The sequence below is a fragment of the Equus asinus genome, chromosome 1, assembly GCF_041296235.1.
Source record: "Equus asinus isolate D_3611 breed Donkey chromosome 1, EquAss-T2T_v2, whole genome shotgun sequence".
Lineage (NCBI taxonomy): Eukaryota > Metazoa > Chordata > Mammalia > Perissodactyla > Equidae > Equus > Equus asinus.
Window position 1 is genome coordinate 206,093,786 of NC_091790.1, and position 21,533 is coordinate 206,115,318.

The window sequence follows — 21,533 nt, forward strand, 5'->3', positions numbered from 1 at the left end:
TTCACGGCTTTGCTCTCTCTTCATTGTTTCAACACCCACCAAGAGGATTAGAAATAATCTCCTTCCCATTTAATTTTGCGTCACCCCTCTGCCCCGCATCCCCTGGGGACCGTTTAATCCCGCGGTGCGGGCGGGGGAGGGGTGGTTAACCCTTTGTTGAGGCGCCACCAGCGCCAGGACGGAAGCCCTGGGGGAAAGGTCCCCCTGCTGGCCCCTCGGGGAAGAGCACTGTGCTCCCCAGGGCCACAGGCCCCCGGAGCGCCGGCAGGGCAGTTCTCAGGTGCTGGTGGGTCCCAGCCAGGCCTGCCCATGCTGGACTGCCTTCCCTGTCACCTCCAGTGACCAGGTCTCACTCTCCCTCCGTCTGCTCTATGACAGGTGGCTGCGAGCCAAGGCAGCTGTGCCGTGTGTACACACGACGTCCACACACACGGCACGTGCGCACACTTACACAAATACCCTGTACATACGTGTGCACACTTGCACACAGCATGCAAATGCTTGCTCCCGTCCCCCAGGTTGGCATCCTCCCCCTGGCCTCTCGGGAGCCTCTCAGGCTGAGAAGGAAGATTTGGCTGCAGAGGCAGTTTCAGCCTGGGGTTTGGCCAACCGCACTGACCAGAGGCAGCTCTGGGCAATTCAGAGTTCGTCCCCTCCAGCAGGGGCAAGGGGCTGGCGCGAGGTTGGAACATGGGTGGGACTCCAGGCACAGGTGAGGAAGCCCTCGCCAGTCCTGCAAGCCACAGAAGCCCTGTCCAGGTAGACGTGGAGCAGAGGGCTTGCTGAGACTGAGTGAGCCAGCACTGGGCAGCTCCTTAAGCAACAAAAACAGGGCTAAGGAGTGGGAAGCTTCAGCCCTCGCCCCAGTGTCTGGCAGCAAGGGGAGCTGGAACGTGTCACCTTTTCCTGGGGGATGGAGTCGAGAGAGGCTGAGGCTGGAGGAGGTCAACAGTCGCTGGGTCTGGAACATTCTCTGGGAAGGGAGGCTGCGGTAGCTCGGGGACGGCCTGGCTAAAGAGGGCGAGATCCGGGTTGTGTGGTGGTGGGATGTGCGGCACCAACTGGAGGGCCAGGAGAAGGCTCCTCCCACCCGAAAATCACCAAACAGAACAAGAGGCTGAACTCCCCTGACCCAACTCCCTGATGCAAATTCAGCATCCGCATTGTGTGTGGACCGCATGCCAGCACCTCTGGGACAGACCCAGCATCAGTGCCGTGACACGTTCCTGAGACACTAGTGCTGCCTTCTCTCCCGGGTTTGCTGCTCCGCCGGCCCCCTGGGGTCCTGGCCCCTGCAGCCCTGCCTCCAGGGAGGGTGACGTTGAGACCAAGGGCAGACCTGCAGGAAAGACTCCTCTGCACCTCTCTGCGGGTGTTTGAACCACTGGGAGTGGGAACCCGAGAGCTCTGATCACGGAGGAGCAGTTCTCCAACGCAGGGGAGGAGCCCATCTGTAGTCCACACACAGGCACAAGAAGGACAAAGGTGCACTGGGTGCAAGGAGAAATTTACGGAACCCAGAGGAACAAGAGGAACATGCTTAATGAGGGACAGAAAGACTTGGCTAGCAGAGCCCCAGGGACAGTGGCACCGACTGGTCGGCTCTCCAGGATGCGCCTCCCTTCCTTCCTCACACGGAAACCCGGTTTCATTCTGGAAGGCAGGGGAGTGTGGAGGTTGGTGCTCAGCATCCAGCCCACTGCCTCCACTGTGACTGCAGAGGCTGGACAGCAAACCCTCCAATTACAAGAGTCGTTGGCAGCTGGAGTTCTTTACGGGATTCAGGTCTTGCCAGCCACATGCATTCATGTGCGACGCAGAAGGCAGAGCAAAGGGGATGGGGGCTGTCTTGCTACTGCGTCTGCTGCTGTCTTCCCAGGGAGCACCATCCGCAGCCCTGGGTCTTTCTGGAGAAGCTCCCAATGGAGAAGCTCCCAATGCCCCCTCCTGGGTTCCGAGGGCGAAGAGGGGATCTGTGGGATGAAGAGGCAGGGCAGGGCTTCCGTGTTCTGCGTCTGTGGGCACAGACCCAGCAGGCCTGTCCCGGCTTTAATGTCGCACATGCTGAGCCCTGAGTCACAGCGAGCGCAGAGGGTTCCTGAATCCCACGGGGCCGCAGCCTCCTGGCTCCTTTCTCCTGCTGGAGGTCGGGTGTGCTATGTCGAGGCATCGAACCCCTGCATTAAATTCCTCTCTGTTCGAAATAGCTGGAGTGACTCTTCCATTTGCAGTGGCACTCCGACAGAGCCATCATTTGGTATGCGAGTCGACTGCAGGCAGCCAGCCCTCCAGGGGAAGAATCTGGGCTTGGCTCTCCTTTCCTGGTCGTGTTTGGAGCCACCAAGGACCTGGTCACATTTAAAATGGGACACTGCTAATCCGTGGCATGCAATGGCAAAGCAACTGCCTCAGTTGTCATTTGTGGTCACCTGGAACGAAATACTGATGGAATACGAGGTTTGGGGGGCCATCCACCTGCTGCCATGGACAAGCCCTGGTGGGGGCTGCTTATTCAGCCTGCAGTGCGAGGCCGACAAGCTTGGGCTGCTCCGTACTTGAGCTCTACAGTAATAGATGGTGACACACTGGATGCATCTGGTGACCTGATGCTCACGCTCACCAGGAGGCACAGTGTGACCAGGTTCTCCCCCGTGCCCAGCATGGCAGAAGCCGCTCTCCAGCCACCACAGCCCGTTTCTTTTTCCCGCTGGGCAAATGCCTCCTGTCTCCAGCCTCTCCTGCACCTGGCTGGGGCCGTGTGGCAGAGGCCCAGCTGCGGCATGTGGGCAGCAGGAAGGCATCCCACACTCAGGTCTGCCCATAAAAGCTTCCCAGGGAATCCTGCCTGTCCCTTCCCCATCCTCGGCCAAGGGAGGACTCCAAAGACTAGGCGTGAGGAGGCGGCGTCCTGACGACAGGTGGCACGGATGCCCTGCCGATCCGCACGGGGCCTGCTGTGAGCAGGAAGCCCAGCTTCAGCGAGCGAAGCCCGTTCCGGAGAATGCCTTCAGGAGAGAGCTGTGCCGGCGTTCGAGGCAACGGCCCCCAGGGTAGTGTTTCTCTTTTTATAAAAAATGGAAAGAGGAGAAGTAAAATAGAGGTTGATACACAATAAAAGCTGCCAAACAAATTAAAATAAAGGTGTAGAGGATGCCAAGCTTGATGCTCTCGAGGACCGGAAGATCTATTTCTTCTTCGAGAGGAAGGACGACGGACGACGCAGAGCGTCCCTGTCACTCGAGGCTGTGCCTCACCGACCGCATGCTTCTGTTCCTGCCTTGGCACGGCCCAGAGAGGTGAGGGCAGCTTGTCTCCAGGGCAGGTCCCCTGAGAGAAGAGGGAGTCCTCCCGGAGACAAAGGCGAAATCCTCTGCCTCCAACCCCGTCCTCTGAGGACTCCCCACACGCACCGAGACAGGTCGTGCCGCCGGAACAGAGTGCCACCCGAGGGCCCACGGGCGACGGCAGGGGCGGACCTGGGAACAGGCTCGAGAGGCCGCTGGCAGCCTCCCGCCAAGAAGATTACGCATCTGTGTGCAGCTTTCCACCTTCCTAAGTAGGAACAGTGCCACGTCTCAGAAGTGGAACTCCTGAAATGGCAGGGGGATCTTTCCATTTCTCAAAAAAATCCCAAAACTTTGTGTCTTATGATTATACAGTAATACAGTGTTCATTATAAAAAAATTTAAAAGATAAGCAAAAGCTCACAGTAATCCCCAGAGATAACCACTATCAGCATTTCAACGTGTATTCTGTGAACTGTTCCCCCCAGAATACATGCATGTACACATGGCGGTTGTCTGTACACACTGTTAATAACCTCTTTTTTGCACTTAAAACCTGGAAAACCCCTTTCTGATTTTTTTTTTTTTTTTTTTTTTGCTGAGGAAGATTAGCTGTGAGCTAACACCTGTTGCCAGTGTTCCTCCACTTTATATGGGGGACGCCACCACAGCATGGCTGATGAATGGTTGAATGGTGTAGGTCCATGCCCAGGATCCAAACCCATGAGCCCAGGCTGCTGACGCACGCCAAACTTAACTACGACACCAGCCCCGACCCTTTCTGATTCTTTTAACGTGCCGATTTACGGGTTCCTGCAAACATAATTTTATTCACAGTTTATTCACAAAGTAACACATCTGTTAAGGTGTTATCTACGGGCTGACCACGTCCACAAGCAATTTAGGGCACTCCTCGAAATTCCCACTTGCCAGGTCGTTTCCAGTCCTCGAATCCATCTGCACGAGCTCCTTCTCTTGCTTATGAGAAAACGCAGGACGGAGCTCAGGACTGGCCCCCAAGCCTGCTCTCGGACCCCTTCCCACCCTCAGGACTCCGGCCAGCTCATCTTGCCGCCTCTGTGCTCTCCGCACACACAGCACGTGACGCTGGACTGTGCAGACCCCGCGGCGTCTGTGACAAGCCGTCCTCAGTGCTGTGCTGGCAGACCCTCCGGGGCTCAAGCGGGTGCCCCCAGCGGGGCAGGGTGGGGCCGATGGGGCCACTGCAGTGGGCTCACCCCATGCTGGTGGGCAGCTTGCCCTGAGCGTGCGAGGCTTTCCTGGCCAAGAGGCGGGGGGGGTGGGGTGTCAGGGGTGGGGACTTCTGGACAAAAGTCCCTCCATCAGAAAAGGAACATAAGGCAAAGCTTTCCCTGCTGCTCTGGACGCTGCGGTGCGTGTGACACCTGGAGCCGCGCAGACTTGGGGACAGTGATGAGAACTGGCCTCAGAGCCCACACTCACGCTCACGTGATGAGAACAGCAGAAAAGCGATGGGGAGGTACGAGGCCACCCTGAGGCCCCCAGGCCTGTGCACACTCTGCCCCGGGACCGCCCTGCTGGGTGAGAGAGGAAGGCTCTGACTGACTGATGTCCGTCTGTCCCGGAGCTGCAGACGGCCACTGGACGCCCAGGGAACAGGAGCTGTCAAGGGGAAGCGTCTCCCCACACCCAGCTTCAGTGTCTCCCCGGCTGCTGTGGACTGACTGTCTGTGTCCCCGGAGACACACATGGGGAAGCCCCAACGCCCCGGGCGACGGTGATGGGAGGTGGGCAGGTGCACGAGCTCAGAAGGTGGCCCAGGACAGGGTCAGTGGCCTTACAGGAGGAGGCCGAGACCAGAGCTCGCTCTGCCCTGTGAGCGCGTGGCGAGTGGGGGGCCGCCTGCAAGCCGGGAAGACGGCCCCCACCAGCGCCCGAGCTGCCGGCACCCTGGCCACAGACTCCAGCCTCCACGACTGTGAGAAACAGACGGCTGCCGTTTCAGCCGCCCAGCCTGCGGGGTTGTCGTGGAGCCCGAGGTGACACACACCTGGTCTCTCCTTGCTCCTGGCCCGTTTCAGGTGTGGGCCCCTCGAGACAGCTTCAGCATAGTGATTAGTGCCATGGCATTGGAGCACATGGACCAGCTGCACCCTGGCCGTGCTGCCCACTGCTTGACGGCCTTGGGCTCTGTCCCTAAGCTTGGGCTTTTACCTTGACAAAACGGGGGACAGTCATGCTGTTCACTTGCAGGGGTGTGGTGAGAGTCAGTGAGGGTGCTGGAAGTCCTTAGCACTGTTCTCAGCATCTAACGAGCCCGGGGCAAGTGGGGGCTCTAATGGTTTCTAAGAAATTCCACTGACCCCTCAACGGAGCCCCACCACCTCCCCTCCAAGTCCGTCGGCACTTGGTGTACAGCCCACACAAGTTGCCAGTGACTTTCTCTCAGGTGGTCTGAACTGTTTTCACTCACAACACTTTTTTTTTCTTTTTCTTTTTTTTGCTGAGGAATATTGGCCCTGAGCTAACATCTGTGCCAATCTTCCTCTATTTTGCATGTGAGCCGCCACCACAGTGTGGCCACCCACCAGTGGTACAGAGCTGCACCCAGGAACCCAACCTGGGTCGCTGAAGCAGAATGTGCTGAACTTAACCACCAGGCCACAGGGCTGGCCCACATGACTTCTGACACCAAATGTGCAGGTTCCTTCCACACCAACAGCCAGCTCTCCAGTCCTCTGTGGACATCACCCAGGTGCCCATGATGCCACTCAGGGCTGACACTGTCTCCCCGAGTTAGTGCAGACCCCACAGGGCAGGGGCTCAGCCACACGGTAGCCCCTGTCTCGGGCGCCAACTGCAAGTGCAGGTTGTCACTAGTGCTGCTGACTGCGCGGCCGGAAATCGGGGTTCCCACAGCCCCTCCTCGGGTTCGATCAGTTGCTGGAACAACTCACGGAGCCCAGGGTAACAGCTCACTTACCATCGCCTGCTTAATATAACGGACAAGACTCAGCCACAGCAGGTGCAGGGGGCACACAGGCAGGTGGAGGGGCACGTGGAGTCTGTGCCCCCTCCAGGTGCCCCGCTTCAGCATCTCCACCACCCACAGCCCGGAGCCCTCCGAGCCCCTGCAGGCAGGGTGTGGAGGAGGCCTCAGCCCTGAGCGTGGCCATTAAACCAGTGGCCATTGGTGATGGAACTCAGTGTCCAGCCCCTTCCCTTCCCTGGAGGTCGGGGTCACGGTGGGGCCGAAAGGTCAACCCAGAGTCACGTTGTCAGCACAAACTCGGGTGTGGCTGAGACGCCCCTCTTGCCCCTGACACTCGACACTCGGGATCTTACAAGGGTTTTAGCTCTGCCAGGAACGGGGGTAAAGAGCAGCTCTATTTCTCACTGTTGTCACATGTGGGGTTCACAGTGGCTCCTTCGAGATCTCTGGGCAGAGCGCTAGCTCCTTCTCTAGTCCACAGCACACTCAGCAAGGCTGGCCTTGCACCCGGCATGTGGGCCCAGGGAGGCCCCGGGGCCAGAGCACAGCTCTGGGGCTGCAGCAGCACCAAGCCAGGAGGGGCGGCTGGGAGGGGAGACCTCGGTCCTGCCCGTGGCGCCCGGTTCCTTGGTCTATAAAATGTATAGACCACCAAACCCAAAGCTATTTCTGCCATAATGTCTGGTCTCAGAGGAGAAGTTCTGGTTGTTTCTGCATAGGGAGTCGGGAATGATCGTGGCACTGTTTGGGTATTAATAATCTTTCCAAATGACATATCTTTAGGCTACTGTCCCATGCTGGGAACAGCCATCTGCTACGATGGCTTTCTATTTTTTGGGCATGACCCACTTTTTACATTGCAGCTCATTACATAAAATGTCACAAGACAGTAGTTTCCTTTTCTATAAGACACACTCTGATATTTTATGTGTATTTTTACGTGCTGGTTTTATCCCCACTACATCGATTTTATGGCCCACGAATGGGTAGATGCCTGCAGTCTGAAAATTACTGATGGCCTGAATTCCCCTCTGCCTCCCAGCTGGCCTATTGTAATAGCTCACCCCTCTCATCTTGTTAGCAAATAGGGCTCCGTGTACAGCTGTGCAAGTTGTGCACTGCACAACTCCAGGATGCCACAGTAACCTGATGTTATGCAGTATGTAACAGGATGGGGTAGCTCTATCAACAGCAAATGATGTGGAATTTGTCTAAACTGACGTATCAGCAAATTAAATTAATACCAATTTGTCAAAATTGAGTCACTAAAGCTGTCTGAACCTCATCTTCTGTATTTCTAAAATGAAGCTCGTAAAGTGGCCTCATTTACCTCCCAGAGTTGTTACAAGGATTTAACAAAAAAGGTGTTAGATTCTAGTGTAAACCAGACATTGGTCTCCGCATCACTATTATCATTTGCTGATACCTTATTCGAATTTTGGAAGTTGTATAGAGAACCGGGCACGTTCTCACACTTAGTCGAGGCAAAGGGATCCTTCATGCTGTGTGTTTTCACTTTCTGCTCATACATTTAACAAACATGTCCTGGTCCCTACTAGGTGACAAGTGGAGGGGGCTGTGGATGCCCATCCAGAGTGCGGACAAGTGACAGCAGCCGTGAGCCTGTAGGCCCCTGCTTCCGGACGCAGGGCCCCCTCAGGAGAACAGACGTCCCTCACCCTCTGGCTCCTGCAGGGCGGGCGTCTGTGACTTTCAGGCAGGGGCAGAATCACTTGCCTGAGAAGCGAGCACAAAACCCCCGCCCCCGGATCGCATTGAGCTGCGTTGCGACCTCGTTTTAGTAAAACTGCCATTAATCCAACTTGCTCAAGATAAAGGAAAAGCCGCCTGGGTGCGGAAAGGCTGGCTGCAGCTTGCCAATCAGACGTGGCTCGGTGGCGTCTCAGGGGACGTCAGGCAGGCGCGTCCCCGCCTGTCACCAGCGCCCGGCTCCCTGAACCCGCGACTTGAGCGCGGGGGCAGACCGTCTCTGTTCCCGCTCGTGGTGGAGGGACCCCGCGCCGGGGGAAACGTGCGCGCATCTCATCAAAGGACAGCAAGCGCATGTCGCTGTGTGCACACTCTTTCTTCTTGAGGAAAAGAACATTTCCGACGAAGCCCCGTAAATCTCGGGGGATCGTGGTCTGCGTACGTGGCACGTCACGAAATTGCCATGACTTCCGTGACCTGCTTTATAGGCTGTCCCTAAAATCAAGCACATGGAAGATGGCCAAGCTGCCCGGAGGACCACAATGCCCGTAAAGCAAATGAGACTTGTTTCCACATGGCACCCGGCGCCACACGGCCTCTCCTCTCACCAAACATTGGGGCAGCCCCGGGTCAGGCCAGGGAGCCCCAGCCTGGCTTTGAACCCCGAACCCTCGCTGTCCACTGAGTCTGTAGGGCGACCGTCCCTAGGCCTTGCTGGGTCACAACTCTGAGAAAACGGGGCCGTCTCTGCCACGGTCTCACTGCCCACCCAGGCCAAGGTGGAGAGCTGATGGTGGATCCGGGGCCCTCCCAGGCAACGCCCAGTTTACCACTCGCCTTGACGAGCACATCTCAAAGGAGGGGTGCTCAGACCGTGCCGGACCCCCGGGGCCAGCTCCCCGCAGGGGGCCTCCGCGACTGTCTTGGTGGGGCCTTCATCTGGCAGGTTCCTAAACACAGAGGGGCAGGGTAGTGAGAGAGGAAGGGAGGGCGGCCAAGAGAGGTCTGTCCTTGAGCGGTGGCTGGAGCCTCATTCCACTGGGGCCCTTCCAGAGGCGGTGAAGAGCCTGAGAGTTGCTCCCACTGAGGAGGGAGTCCTTCAAACCCTTCCCTGGGGCCCCCGCCCTGAGTTCAGGCCCTTCCCGCTCCACGGGAGCCCCAGGGGACGGAGCGGCTCCATCGGCTACAGCTCCTCACCCCACCCCAAACCTGGCCCCCCTCCTGACCCCGACCCTGTTCCTACCCTAGTCCCGCCCTGTCCTCTCAAGGCCAGCTCTCCTGACACTCCCACCTCCCAGCATCCCGCAGGTGACCATGCCTGGGGATCTGTGGCTCCAGGGAGTGACCCCAGGGCAGGCACCTCTTGCTCACAGGTGTGTGGAGCCGAGGGAGGAAAGGCCAGGACAAGGGCTCAGAGCAGAGAGGAACAACGAGACGGTGTGGCTGAGCCAAAGCAAAGCGGGTCCAGCGGTGGGGAAGGGTGGCAGGCTGACTGCTGCAGGTGACAGCACTTCAGGGGGCTCTGAGTGCCCGGGGGGCGGGAGGGGCTGGGCAGGGGGCTTGCCGAGGCTCCTTGACCACTGCTGGGGCTCCGCTGCCAGGACTCGAGGGTCAGCACAGGCTCTCTGGGCCCTAGAGCTGCTCACGCAGAGGCTGGAGAGTCGAGAAAGTGCCAGAGGCAGAGGAGCCGAGGAGGGCAGGACGGGCGCCGGGCACCGGGACGGGCTGGGGTGGTGCCGCCTCGGCCGCTGGGACAGCAGAACTGCAGGCTGTCTGCAGGACACACAGGCTCCCTCCGGCACCTGCCCCCTGCCCTTCGCTGTCCCTGAGCCCACGGCCACGGAGATGGAGCTCGCTGGAGTAGTCTGTGGTCTGCAGCCACCACACAGGGCGCTTTCTCCCTGGCCAGCCTCTGGGGGCAGAATGTGCCACAGGAGCCCTTGATCTTCTTGCCGACGAGACCTGGCCCCAGGGAGCTGGTCCCCCCTCCTGTCCATGCCGCCCTCCCCAGACTGACCCCAACCGTGGCCAGAAGAGCCTTGCGCGAACATGGCCAATTTGTGCATTTTTCGTCCACACCGTGCTGAAAGGCCACCACCTGATCCCCCCACCTCCCTCACCCCTGTCACCTCACCCCCCGCCCCTCAGAACACAGATTCTGGGGCCTCCCACCCTCCCTCTGAGGGGGGCCGGCTCCCCAGGGATCCTACGTGAGATGCTTGCTCCCTCAGCTCTGAGGGCACAGGAGCAGACTGGTGCCTCCTTCCATCCTTGGAGAAACACAGCATGAAAAAGGAAAAGAAAAAGCCAGGGAGATGTGTGGTGTCACCCTTCTGGCCAGTGGTGTCCCCGGGACCCAGGAAATGCCCACAGCCCCTGAGGCCTCTCCTGGCTGGGGGCCTCCTGCCCAAGCCCCCCCTGCCATCGGAGGTGGCTGCTAGCACTTCTTTTGTTCTCCCAGCACCAAGCCGAGCGCATGCATCCCTGAGCTCATGGCAGAAGGACAGAGAAATGCCTCTGGACCGAGAGGCCCACAGCCCAGCTGCCACATCCAAGGCGGGCAGGTAAGGCCGAATCCCTACACCAGGCCGCCCTGCATTTCAAGCCAGGCCAAGCAGCCGCCAGCTGAAGGAAACAAGGCCACAGGGTTTCCAACCGTGGCAGGGAGAGTCCTCTGAGTGGGAGGAAGCCAGGCATTCCGGTAGCTTCCTGGGGAAGACCACGGGTTCTTTCAAGTGTGGGAGCCATTGGCATCATTCTGCTGTGAGTTGGCCCAAGGCCGGAAAAATGACCTCCATCCTTGACCCCAAAGCACACCATTCGAAGACATGGGGGCTTTCGAGTCCAGCCTCTCCCGGCACCACAGGCCCACCCCAGGCCTGTGGGAGAGGCTGCTCCTGTGAGGCTGCGCCCGGCCCGATAGCCAGGCAGCAGTTCCAAGTGGAAAGATGAGCCGGGGCAGCCCTGCTCACGGTGGCGGCGACCGTGAGGCGACCCTGGTCAAATGATGAACACAGCAAGATGACGGCCTTCAAACCACTCTGCAGACCCAGTACTTGTGGCAAGGCTGAAAAAGTTATTTCAACTTGCTTGTTTCGAAGTGGCATATCCTAGACCACGGGAGGGAGGGGAGCTCAGGCCATTTTCTCCAGGTGAACCTGAGGCCCTGTGGGGAGGGCTCGGGGCACCTAAGCCTGGACCCCGGGAAAGATGACCCAGTGTGAGGGCGAGGACGATGGCTGGAGGGCCCGGGTTTGCACTGACGAGCCCCGGCGTGGCCCTCCACTCACCCCCAGACCCGGGAGCCACTTAACCAGCTCTGCACATTCTCACTGGGAAAATAGGGACCCTATTTATTTTGCAGATCGCTATCAGGCCTAGACATCATTTCAAGGCTGTGATCCAGCAGGTTCACAATAAAGAACCACCAGCTTCCCCTGGTCCCCCCAGGGACCCGCGGCCCAGCCCCTGCCCCTCCCCCTCCTCAGCTCTCCAGTGTCCCCTGAGTCCCTCTCTTTTGCCCTTTACCCCTTAGAGAAGGACTTCCTCCTTCCTCCTGGTCCAGATGCACTAAGAGTGGATCAGATGACCCACATTTTAACCTATGGTGATAGCACTCCGTTTGTTTTTGACGCTGCATCGGTGCACACATATCTTCCCGGGCCCTACCTCACGGGTCAAATCCACTGTGGCTGGTGTCAGGGACCAGGGCTGCCCCTTCCTTGCAGTTTGCTGTGACCACACGGGGCCTCGGGATCCCTGGACACAGGGAACGAGGTCGGCAGTGGGGCCGCCGTGGACACGCACCGCTGTCGGCTGTCATCACAGCCCTTCTGGGGAGGTGCCCTGACCGGTATGACTACAACAGGCCGTCTTTGTGTAACTTTGGGAAGTGCTGAGCCCAGGAAAGACCCCAAGCCCCCCACCCTCCTCCGTGGGCGACGCGCTGACTTGGGAATGCATGTCCCGCCCTCCCACGGGAACACTCCTGACTCAGGCCAGTTAAAACCTCACGCTCTGTAAAGGGGTGCTGCTCTCCCCATACGTAACCCCGTCCTCTCCAGATGAGCACACAGTTCCAGAAAGGGGCGGAGAAGGTACAGCTGGCCCCCTCCAAGTTATGTTCTGAAATAGGGCGCAGTGCGCTGGGACAGAACAAAACAGCAAGACACCCAAAAACAGTTTCTGTTTCGCTCTGAGTTGGAAGATATCGTGGAACAACTTTTCCAACCACACTTCCCTTAGGACGACACTGGAGTTGGCGTCTGTGTTCTGAGCACTCACAACCTGGGTGCTGGGGTGGGAGGAGACAGGAGCCGCATTCACAGTGGCCTGACCCCACCCTCCCAGCCCCCATCGGGTGCTCAGGGTGGGCCCCTCTCTGGATTGCCTCTTTCTCTCCCCTCAGACAAGTGCCTGAGCCTGCCCCGGGGGTGGGCCTTGCATCCTTACCCCTATGAGAAATCTCTGCAGATCCTTGAGTGGGGGGAGACTGGAGAGGGTGCTCAGCCTTTGAGCGTCTCCAGGCAGCCCCCAGAGCCGCTCTGGGCCCCCTGCTGGCCTCGCCTAAGAACCATGGAAGCGATATTTTTATCCTGATGAACAATAGTGCCGAAATGTCTTCCGACTTGACAAGACACAAAATTTAGGTGCTGGGAGAGAGACTTCAATTTCAAGCTTAAAGATTACTTTGGGTCCCCCAGGACTCAGAAGCAATTTAGAGCTGATACCCTGAACAAGAGAAAGGTTAGAAGATTAAGACCAACTGCTGTTTGGATAAATGCTTGGTAATTGCCCATATCCGCAATTATACACTGGCACATAATTTCTTTTCCGCTACCTTTCTCCTCTCCTGCGTCCCGTCAGGATTTACTCGGAAGGAGCCCACCTTGGTCTTCTTCTGCCGAGCCTTGGTGACGTCATACTCCAGCTCGTCCATCAGGGCCCTGCATGCTGAAGAAGGCACAAAGCATCAGTTACTCCAGCCTCGGCGGACCCGGGCTCCCTCTGAGCTGCTCTCTGGGAGTGTCAGCAAGCCCACGGCCGCCAGGATGGGAAGGTTGTTGTCCTCTGGCTGCTTCTTGAGCCAGAAGAAATGCAGAAACGTGCAAACTGTCAAACCAGCCAGACGGAAACTAGTTTTCTTTGTATATCCTTTTGTACTCTGTGTTTTTGTTTTTTTTTAAAGATTGGCACCTGAGTTAACATCTGTTGCCAATGTTTTGGGTTGTTTTTCTTCTTCTCCCCAAGGCCCCCCAGTACACAATTGTATATTCTAGTTGTGGGTCCTTCTAGTTGTGGCATGTGGGACACTGGCCTGATGAGCGGTGCCATGTCCACACCCAGGATCTGAACCAGCGAAACCCTGGGCCACCAAAGCAGAGCACGTGAACTTAACCACTCAGCCACGGGGCTGGCCCCTGTACTGTTTTTTAAAACTACATATATTTTGCTTTTTCATTTAAAATATGCTTTCTTAAAGAATAAAGAGACCCGCACCCCAAGTCTATCAGAGGTCCCGACGCCCACTGGGCCACATTAATTACACCCAAGGAGCCTCTGTGTTATGGAGAAGGTTTCTCCAAACCTGGGCCTGCTCCTCAAGAGACGTTTTTCCTGGATTTAAACTCTCAGGCAGCCTCTGAAACTCACCTCTGAGGGGCGATACAGACCATCCTGCCCCTTCTTCGCAGGCACAGGCCGCCCAGCTCAAGAATTCACACCAATAAAAGGCAAACGAAGTGATGGCTCGTTTGCTCAACGGGAAACTGATTTTGGACTCCTGGCTTTGCCCGGACTGGACAATGAGGGACGTTGGAGGAGCCGGGTTTCCTGAACGACCCCATGAAGCAATGCTTCCCATAGTTGGGACCACTCCTCTGGTGCTGAATGAGGCGTGAACACCTCCTGTCTCCCTGGAGCACTGAATCTCAAGTCTCGTTAGGACATGAAGCATAATCTTTAAATGCCCAGAACTCGAATTCTGGCACTGCTGACTGTTTTCAGTGCTATTTCCTGCCTATACGGTGAAACACGACGGCTGACGGCTCGGCCTGCACTCGTGACCACAGAGGCCACCTATTGTCATGATGATGACAGCTGATGCTATAGACCGTTGGCTGCCACCCAGATATGCACCGTGTGGTGCATCCATGCGTCCTACACTCCACGCTCCTCACAGCCCCGGGAGAGCCACCCTGGCACTGTCCCCACCTCGCAGCCGTGGCTAGAGAGGAAGTCACTTTCCCAGGTTCCACTCCTTGAGTTACCCCATGCCTGTCGCAAGTGTCCCGGGGTCAGCCATCATTTCAGTATCCAGACGGAGAGCTCAAGCCTTGACGTAGGCAAGATCCACCTGCCGTCCTGACTCTGTCCCTTACTGGCCACGTGACTCTCCATCAACGGGAGCAGTCGCTGATCATTATGATCCCCTGTTATGGAACGATATGTCCGGTGAGTGTCACACAGTCCTTCTGGGTCCCCAGGCCCCCTGTCTCTCCAAGGCCAATGCCAGCAGGAGGCAGGGGGTTTGTCGGCCTGTTGCCGGGCATTGAGGACTGCCTGGGCAGCCCAGTGCTCTGCAGTGTGCACACTGTCTGCAGTGTGCAGAGGCCAGGCCGCCTCCCACAGCTGCTCTCCCCTCCCCCTCGTAAAGGAACTCAGAGCCACACATCGGAGGACACACACTTCCTTTCCAGCTCCTCACAGCTCAGCGCGCCCATGTATCTTGGCTCTAGAACCACAAGTTCCAGAACCTTCCTGAAGAGTGCCAGCACTGGCCCTTGGTCCAGGTGCTGTCCCACACCATCCCACTCCTGGAGCCTTGACGGAGCTTGGCCATGAGGGGAGCTTTGGCCAGGGTAAAGAACTGCAGGCGCCTGGGTCCCGGGGACTGTGGGCAGCACCCTGCCGGCCTGGAGAGCAGTTCTCCATCCTCCATGGCTCAGCCACTGCTATTTCGAGTTTACTACACTCCCGGACGAATACAACCCTGTGCCTCCAGGGCAGGAATCAGGAAAGATCATCCCACGTCAGCTCTCTCAGTGGGGTCCCTGACCAGCCACGGGAAGCCCGCTGATGGGGCCAGAGGCTCACTGGGAGAGCATCTGCGCAGGGTGCACCTCCAGGGGCCTCCCAGGGGGCGCATGGCCCAGCAGGCTGGGCGAGGAGGCCTCTTGGGCAGAAACCCAGGGTGAGCACTGCCTGTTGAGGGCCATTCAGGATCCTTGCGGACAGCCAAGAGCACAGGCCGTTAGACAGTCCAGGCTAGACAGGAGCAGGAGGAGGGACGCGATGTCTAGAGGTTCCTGATGTCCCTACTCCTTGACGGGAAGACGGAGGGAACCTGTCTCTTGGAAGCAGAGAAGGAACAGTCAGTGTGAGGGAGGCCGCTGCTGAGGAGGAGACGTGTTCCAGCCTCACGGGGAAGCGGCAGGCAGGTGCAAAGGGGCCCTGAGAGCAGGGTCGGGTCCAGCAGGGCCACCACCAGACCCCTGGCAGCCCTGTGCTCAGGTGGTGCCTCCGCCCTTCCTGGTACAGCTGTGAGCAGGACACACCACACTCAAGGACAGCAGTGTGGCCAGGGAAAGGGATGTGGCCTGCCCTTAGCTGCAAGTGGCTTCACATCCTGCTCTATCGTGCGTTGTCCCTTCTATAAAGCATGACCGGCAGGCACACGCAGCTCCCCAGCCAGGGCCGGCCCCTCCCTGCCCCCTCTGGAAGAGTCCAGGTTCTTGGAAGCCCTGACTTGACCTGGTGACCCACCTGGGAACCCAGACCCCAAGCAGCTCTGGCCGGTGTCTGTAAACCCACGTTTCCAACTCCGGCCGGGTCTGCAGCATTCTTGGCTCTCTGGAGCCTGCAAGGCTGACCTGGCAGGCACTGGGAGAGCCTGGCCCCATAGCCATCCAGTCCTGTGTTAATGCCCTGTTCCCTTCAGCTCAGTTCCCGTGTTTCAGGAGCACCAGGACAGGCCGTGTAAAGGAGGACTCCTTGAAGAGGGCTCCCCCTGGGGTGACTGAGTCGATGGCAGTGTCATCGATCACCCACAAGCATCCTTGGTGGTCAGACTGGCCGGGAGGAGGGGCTTCCATCAGATAGCTCCTTCCTTTCTCTTCTCTGGCACCAGCTGCCTGGAGTCCCAGCCCCCAGGGGCAGGAGGGTCCACACTCACCGGTCAAGGACAGTCTCAGGGTCAAAGGGGAGCCGCACCCTCATGGAAGCACTGGGCTTCCAGGACAGGCCAAGAGGGGGTGAGGTCCCCCAGGTCTGCCGTCTCTGACCTCCCCACAGAGGGGTGGGGTGGCTCGATGAGAAAAGATCATTTTAAATTTCCGCCCCGGGTCACAGAACAAGTTAACAGAGTTACATCAGCGACCCGGGCTCCAGATTTCTAGTCCGGCGCTAATTTAAATGTTAATCTGAAATCTTCACTTAACTCACTGGAGTTTCGAGTTTATTAGAGCAGGCGGCAGGAGTGGAGCCTCATGGGGGGGTTGGCGGGTCACGTTGCCTGCCAGAGGGCAAGCCCTCCTCCCAGCTGGGCCCGCCAACCTCTTCCTGTGTCTGCCTCCTCCCTCCTCTCTCTCCGAGTGAGATTTGGGAATGGGGAGAAGGCGGAGATGTCACGGCAGATTCGGATAGTCCCAGGGGGGCTCAGGCGCTGGAGTTATCTCGGACCAGCTCGTAAGGGCAGGTGGCCTGCGCGTCTCTTCCCCGCCCTGCAGTTACCGACATCACACAGGTGGCCATAGCGCAGGTATTTGCACAAGGGGAGCAGGTGAACACTGCAAATCAGGCCCCCCGCTCTGCACATGTCCCCACGGCCAAGGCATCAGCCGTGTTGGGGCCCCGCTGTCCTCCAGGGAAGGAGCAAGGTCCGAGGAAGCCGCGGCCCGGGCCCTCAAAGGAGGTGGCATCTGAGTGCAGTCAGCGAGCTCACGGACGTGAACGGGAACCGGGGCAGGCCAGGGTGGGTGCTTTTACCTGGACCTGAGCCTCGCAGAGCCACCGGCAATAGTCGGTCCTTGGGCCACAAGCACAGGTGACCACCAGACTCGCCTGGGGAGATGCTAAGACTTGGATCTGGGTCCCAGCGTGGAGGATCTCCTAGAGTGGTCTGGGTGAGGCCTGGGCTCTGCGTGTGCCCTTGACACACAATGAGGTGGGTTTGTACCTGCAGTCGCCAGATGGCCACTCAAAGGCTACACTCTTCCCACCACCCCATACCTGCCTCCTGCTTCGTGGGGCCCCGGCTCCTTTGGGAGAAGACAAAGCCTTGATTCCCACGGTGGAGGAGTGTCCAGAGACAGTAACACCACCCCATGCCCCACTCCTTCAAGAAACATTCAGTCTCCTGCAAGCGGAAGTGGTTGATGCCCGAGTTTTTCTTAAAAGCTTGGCCACTAGACATCCAAAAGTGTGGAGAGGTATCGAACGGTGGCTAAGAGGGGGCAGATGAGAGAGAAATAAGCCGAAAGACCCAAAGACAAGCCGCACTCTCGCTGAGACTGAAGGCCCCAGAGCCAGGCCATGTGCAGCCCTCCTGGTCCTCTTCCGGACTCAGTGGCGCAGGAGCAGCCTAGAGCCTCTGTCGGAAAGTGTGTGCCAGCCCGGCGGGCGCAGGAAGCAGCCTGGGCTTCGGAAGCGAATCTCAGCTTCACAGCACCCCAGATCACGGAGCTTCCTGCCTCCCCTCCTGCCTCCCTCCCTCTCTGTTATGGGCCGCATCGTGTCCCCAAGAAGGATATGTCCACATCCTAACTCCCGTACCTGTGAAGGTGACCTTATCTAGAGATAGGGTCCTTGCAGATGATCAGGTTAAGGTGGAGGCCCGAATCCAATACGACTGGTGCCCTTAGAAGAAGAGGAGAGACCCAGAGACAGACCCTATGGAGGGAAGACCATGTGCAGACACACAGGGATAGCGCCACGTGATGGCAGAGGCAGAGATTGGAGCGATGCCCCCACAAGCCAGGGACCGCCAGCCACCACCAGAAGCTGGGAAAGGCAGGGCCCTCCCCTGCAGGTCTCAGAGGAGCGTGGCCCTGCCGATGCCTGGATTTCAGCCTTCTGGCCTCAAGCACCATGAGGGAATAAATTCCTGAGGTTTTAGGCCACCCTGTTACCCACAGGAAACCCACACGCTCACCTCACCTTATGCCAACACTGTGCCCGGTGACGGAGGCACAGCAACGAGTAAGACAGACAGTGCGCCCTCAAGGTTTCACAGTCCAGCTGGGACAACGACACGAACAAGCTAAGAGAGCCGAGGGTCACAGCGGGGCAGCAGGCAAAGTTACAGGAATGTAGGATGGTTTGGGCCTCAGACAGCCTTCCAGAGGAGTGACCTGTAAGCCACAGCTCTGCAGACAAACAGGAGTTGGTCGGGCTGGGACCAGACAGAACGGGTCCCGGGAGGAGGGGCGCCCAGCAATGGGAAGAGGTGAGCCGGAGAAAGGCACACACAGCCCTCCCTCGGCATCCACGCGGGGTTGGTGCCAGGACCCCCAAGAGTATGCAATCCACAGAAGCTCAAGTTCCTTTTATAAACTGGTGCAGTATTTGCATATAAGCCCCACACATCCTACCGTATACTTTAAACCACCTCCACCTGTAATACCCAACGCAATGGAAATGCTGTGTCAATAGTTGCTACACTGTATTGTTTAGGGAACAATGACAAGAAAAAAAGGCTGCACATGTTTAGTACAGAGGCAGCCATCATAGGCCTTTTGACCTGTGGTTGGTCAAGTCCGCAGATGCAGAACCCGTGGATGCAGAGGGCTGACTGTATTTGAGTGATGGAAAGACATTATTATAAAATCAAGCACTCTTTTCCTCATTTTTCATATTGAATTTTATATCATAAGTATTTTCTCGACTAGCTGCATAATCATGACCATTATAAAAGTTGTTACATTACATCCCATCAAGTAGATGTTCCATAATTTCCTTACTTTTCTATCTGTGTGAGTCAGATTGTTTCAGATGTTTAAAAGATGGAGAATTTGGCCTCACAAATGATCCTCAGTAGCCATGTAGCTGCCTTTGCGAGTTAACCTGGGGCATAACTGTTTCTCGTTCATTTGGTCACTCAACAAACATTCAAGCCCTGACACTCTTCTGGGAGCTGTACCAGGTGCAGGAGACATAATGGAGAGGAAGAAGAGCCATCTTCCTCGCCACAGCCACTCAGGAGTTTGCAGACGAAGGAGGAGGGCTGGTCAGTTCAAGAGAGGATGGGCCAGCCCCAGTGGCCTAGTGGTTAAGTTTGGCATGCTCTGCTTCAGCGGCCCAGATTTGGTCTCTGGGTACAGACCTACACCACTCAGTGGTGGCCATGCTGTGGTGGTGGCTCACATACAAAAGAGAGGAAGGGCGGCAACAGATGATAACTCAGGGCGAGTCTTCCTCAGAGAAAGAAGACAGGAGGAGAGCTTCACACACTATAGGCACCCACACGATGCAGTAGGGAGTAGAGACTCCATGTGCTCTGAGATCCCACAGGATGGGGTGGGGAGTAGAGACTCCACGTGCTCTGAGATCCCACATGTCGGGGTGGGAGGTTAGAATCCATGCCTGCCATCTTTTGCCTTTCTTTCATTTCTACACTGGAGTCTGGGCTAGCGTGCAGGCTGCTTGGACCAGTACAATGTGGAGGGAGTGACGCTGTGCAAGTTCCAGGGGCCAGGCCTTACGGAGCCTTCTAGCTTTCACCCTTGCCCTCTTGGAATGCTCTGGCCACCACGTACGGAGCCCTGACTGGACACTGAGTTCTGAGAAGGCACAGGGGAGTGGGGCCAAGATGAGACCCAGTACCCAGGCCTGAGACGTGGGAGGCAGCCGTCCTAGACCCTGCAGTCTGGGTGAGCCCTCCACCACTGCAGCTGCACCACTGAGCACAGGTGAGACCAGCACCTGCCAGCCCACTCCTGACCTGAACAATCAGGTCCCGTTTAGGCCTCTGAGTGGGAGGGTTCCACAGTACAGGTGAGCTATATACAGGTGGGCCGGACCTTGTCAGGACGGAGGGGAGGTTTCCCCAGCAAGCGATGGGTAAGGCCTGAGGGATGCGTAGGCATCTGCCAGGTGAAGAGCAGAGGGAGCAGAGTCCTCGGGAGAGGGAACAGTATATGCTAAAGCTCTCCAGTGGACAGAGAACAATAGTTCACATGCCTGAGGAGGAGAACATGGGAGGAGTGTGGAATGTGATGAGGCTGCAGGGTGGGCAGGGGCCAGACCAGGCGGAGCCTTACAGGCGGAGGTAAGGAAGGGTGTCTTTATTCTAAGCCCCTGAAATGAGTGCAGGATTTTGAGCAAGGTGAGATTTGCATTTTTCAAGGGTCATTTAGGTTACAGTTAGGAGGAGAGACTAGAGGGGACCAGAGTCGTGCAGGTAAGCCAGCTGATAGGCTACTGCAAGGATCCTGGCCAGAGATGAGTGTGGCTTGGATCGCAGTAATAGAAGGGGAGACACAGAGAAGATGATGAATCCAAGGGCTCCTTGGGAGATCAATCAATAGGATTGATGATGATTGCATGTGCAGGTGGGGCAGGTCTTGCTGGTTGCATCCCAACCACCATTCCTGTTCCACTTTCTTCTTCTGTATTAACAAAGCAGCACTCATTTCCAGTTATTGGCAGCCATATGGGACAGAAAGCTGACTCCTTCCCAGCTCAGTCCCCCCACAGTGATTCCATGCACGTTGGTTTAGGATGGGCACGTGTTGCAGTTCTGGCCAATGAGACATGAGGAGAGGGCTCTCCTCCCTTTCACAAAACAGAGACATGCAGGGGGCTGGCCCTGTGACCGAGGGGTTAAGTTTTGCGTGCTCCACTTCAGCAGCCTGAGTTCAGTTCCCAGGCACGGACCTGTACCACTCAGCAAGCCATGCTGTGGCGGTGTCCCACATACAAAATGGAGGAAGCCTGGCACAGATGTTAGCTCAGCCAGTCTTCCTCAGAAAAAAAGAGACATGGAGGAACATTCCAACACCTATTCCTGCCTGGGCACAGTGTCACCTGCAGGAGGCAGCTGGAAATGTGGCAGCCGCCCTGGCACCATGAGGAAGCAGCCCAAGGCTCACGCCGACAAGCAGAGTGGCAGGAATCTAGAGGACCTGGGCGTCGGAGGGCATCGCTGAGACCAACACGGGCAGCTTTACTTCCTGCTTCTCAGCTGGAGTTTTATCCATTTCCTCCTGACTGCTGAGGCCATTTCCCACAGGGTGACGGGGCTTGCTTCCCAAGCCTGAATTAGTTTCCTAGGGCGGCCACGACAAAGTACCACGGACGGGGCAGCTTCAACAATGGCCTTTTTTCTCTCACGAGTCTGGAGACCAGAAGTCCGCAGCAGGTGTCGGCAGGGCGGCTTCCACTCTGAGGCGTCTCCTGGCTCGGACGTGCCTGTCTTCTCCCTGCATTCTCACACGGGCTTTGCTCCGCGTGTGCTCGTGTCTGTGTCTAAATTCCCTCTCCTTGTAGGGAGACCAGTCACATTTGATGGTGAGTTATTGATTAGAGTTCATTGGCTATTGAGCATAACCCGAATTCTCTTTCAGGTT

At 57.4% G+C, this 21,533-nt stretch overlaps 1 protein-coding gene across 2 annotated transcripts in view; it reads right to left on the reverse strand.

Annotated features, from left to right (window-relative positions):
* The window catches only part of CNPY1 (canopy FGF signaling regulator 1), a 66,636-nt gene that overhangs the window by 30,585 nt on the left and 14,518 nt on the right, over positions 1-21,533 (reverse strand). For both annotated transcript variants that reach the window (XM_070516833.1, XM_044765674.2), the window contains exon 2: positions 12,809-12,921. In XM_070516833.1, the coding sequence (XP_070372934.1) occupies positions 12,809-12,907 (99 nt within the window). In that variant the 5' untranslated portion in view covers positions 12,908-12,921. The remainder of the gene's footprint in view (positions 1-12,808; positions 12,922-21,533) is intronic.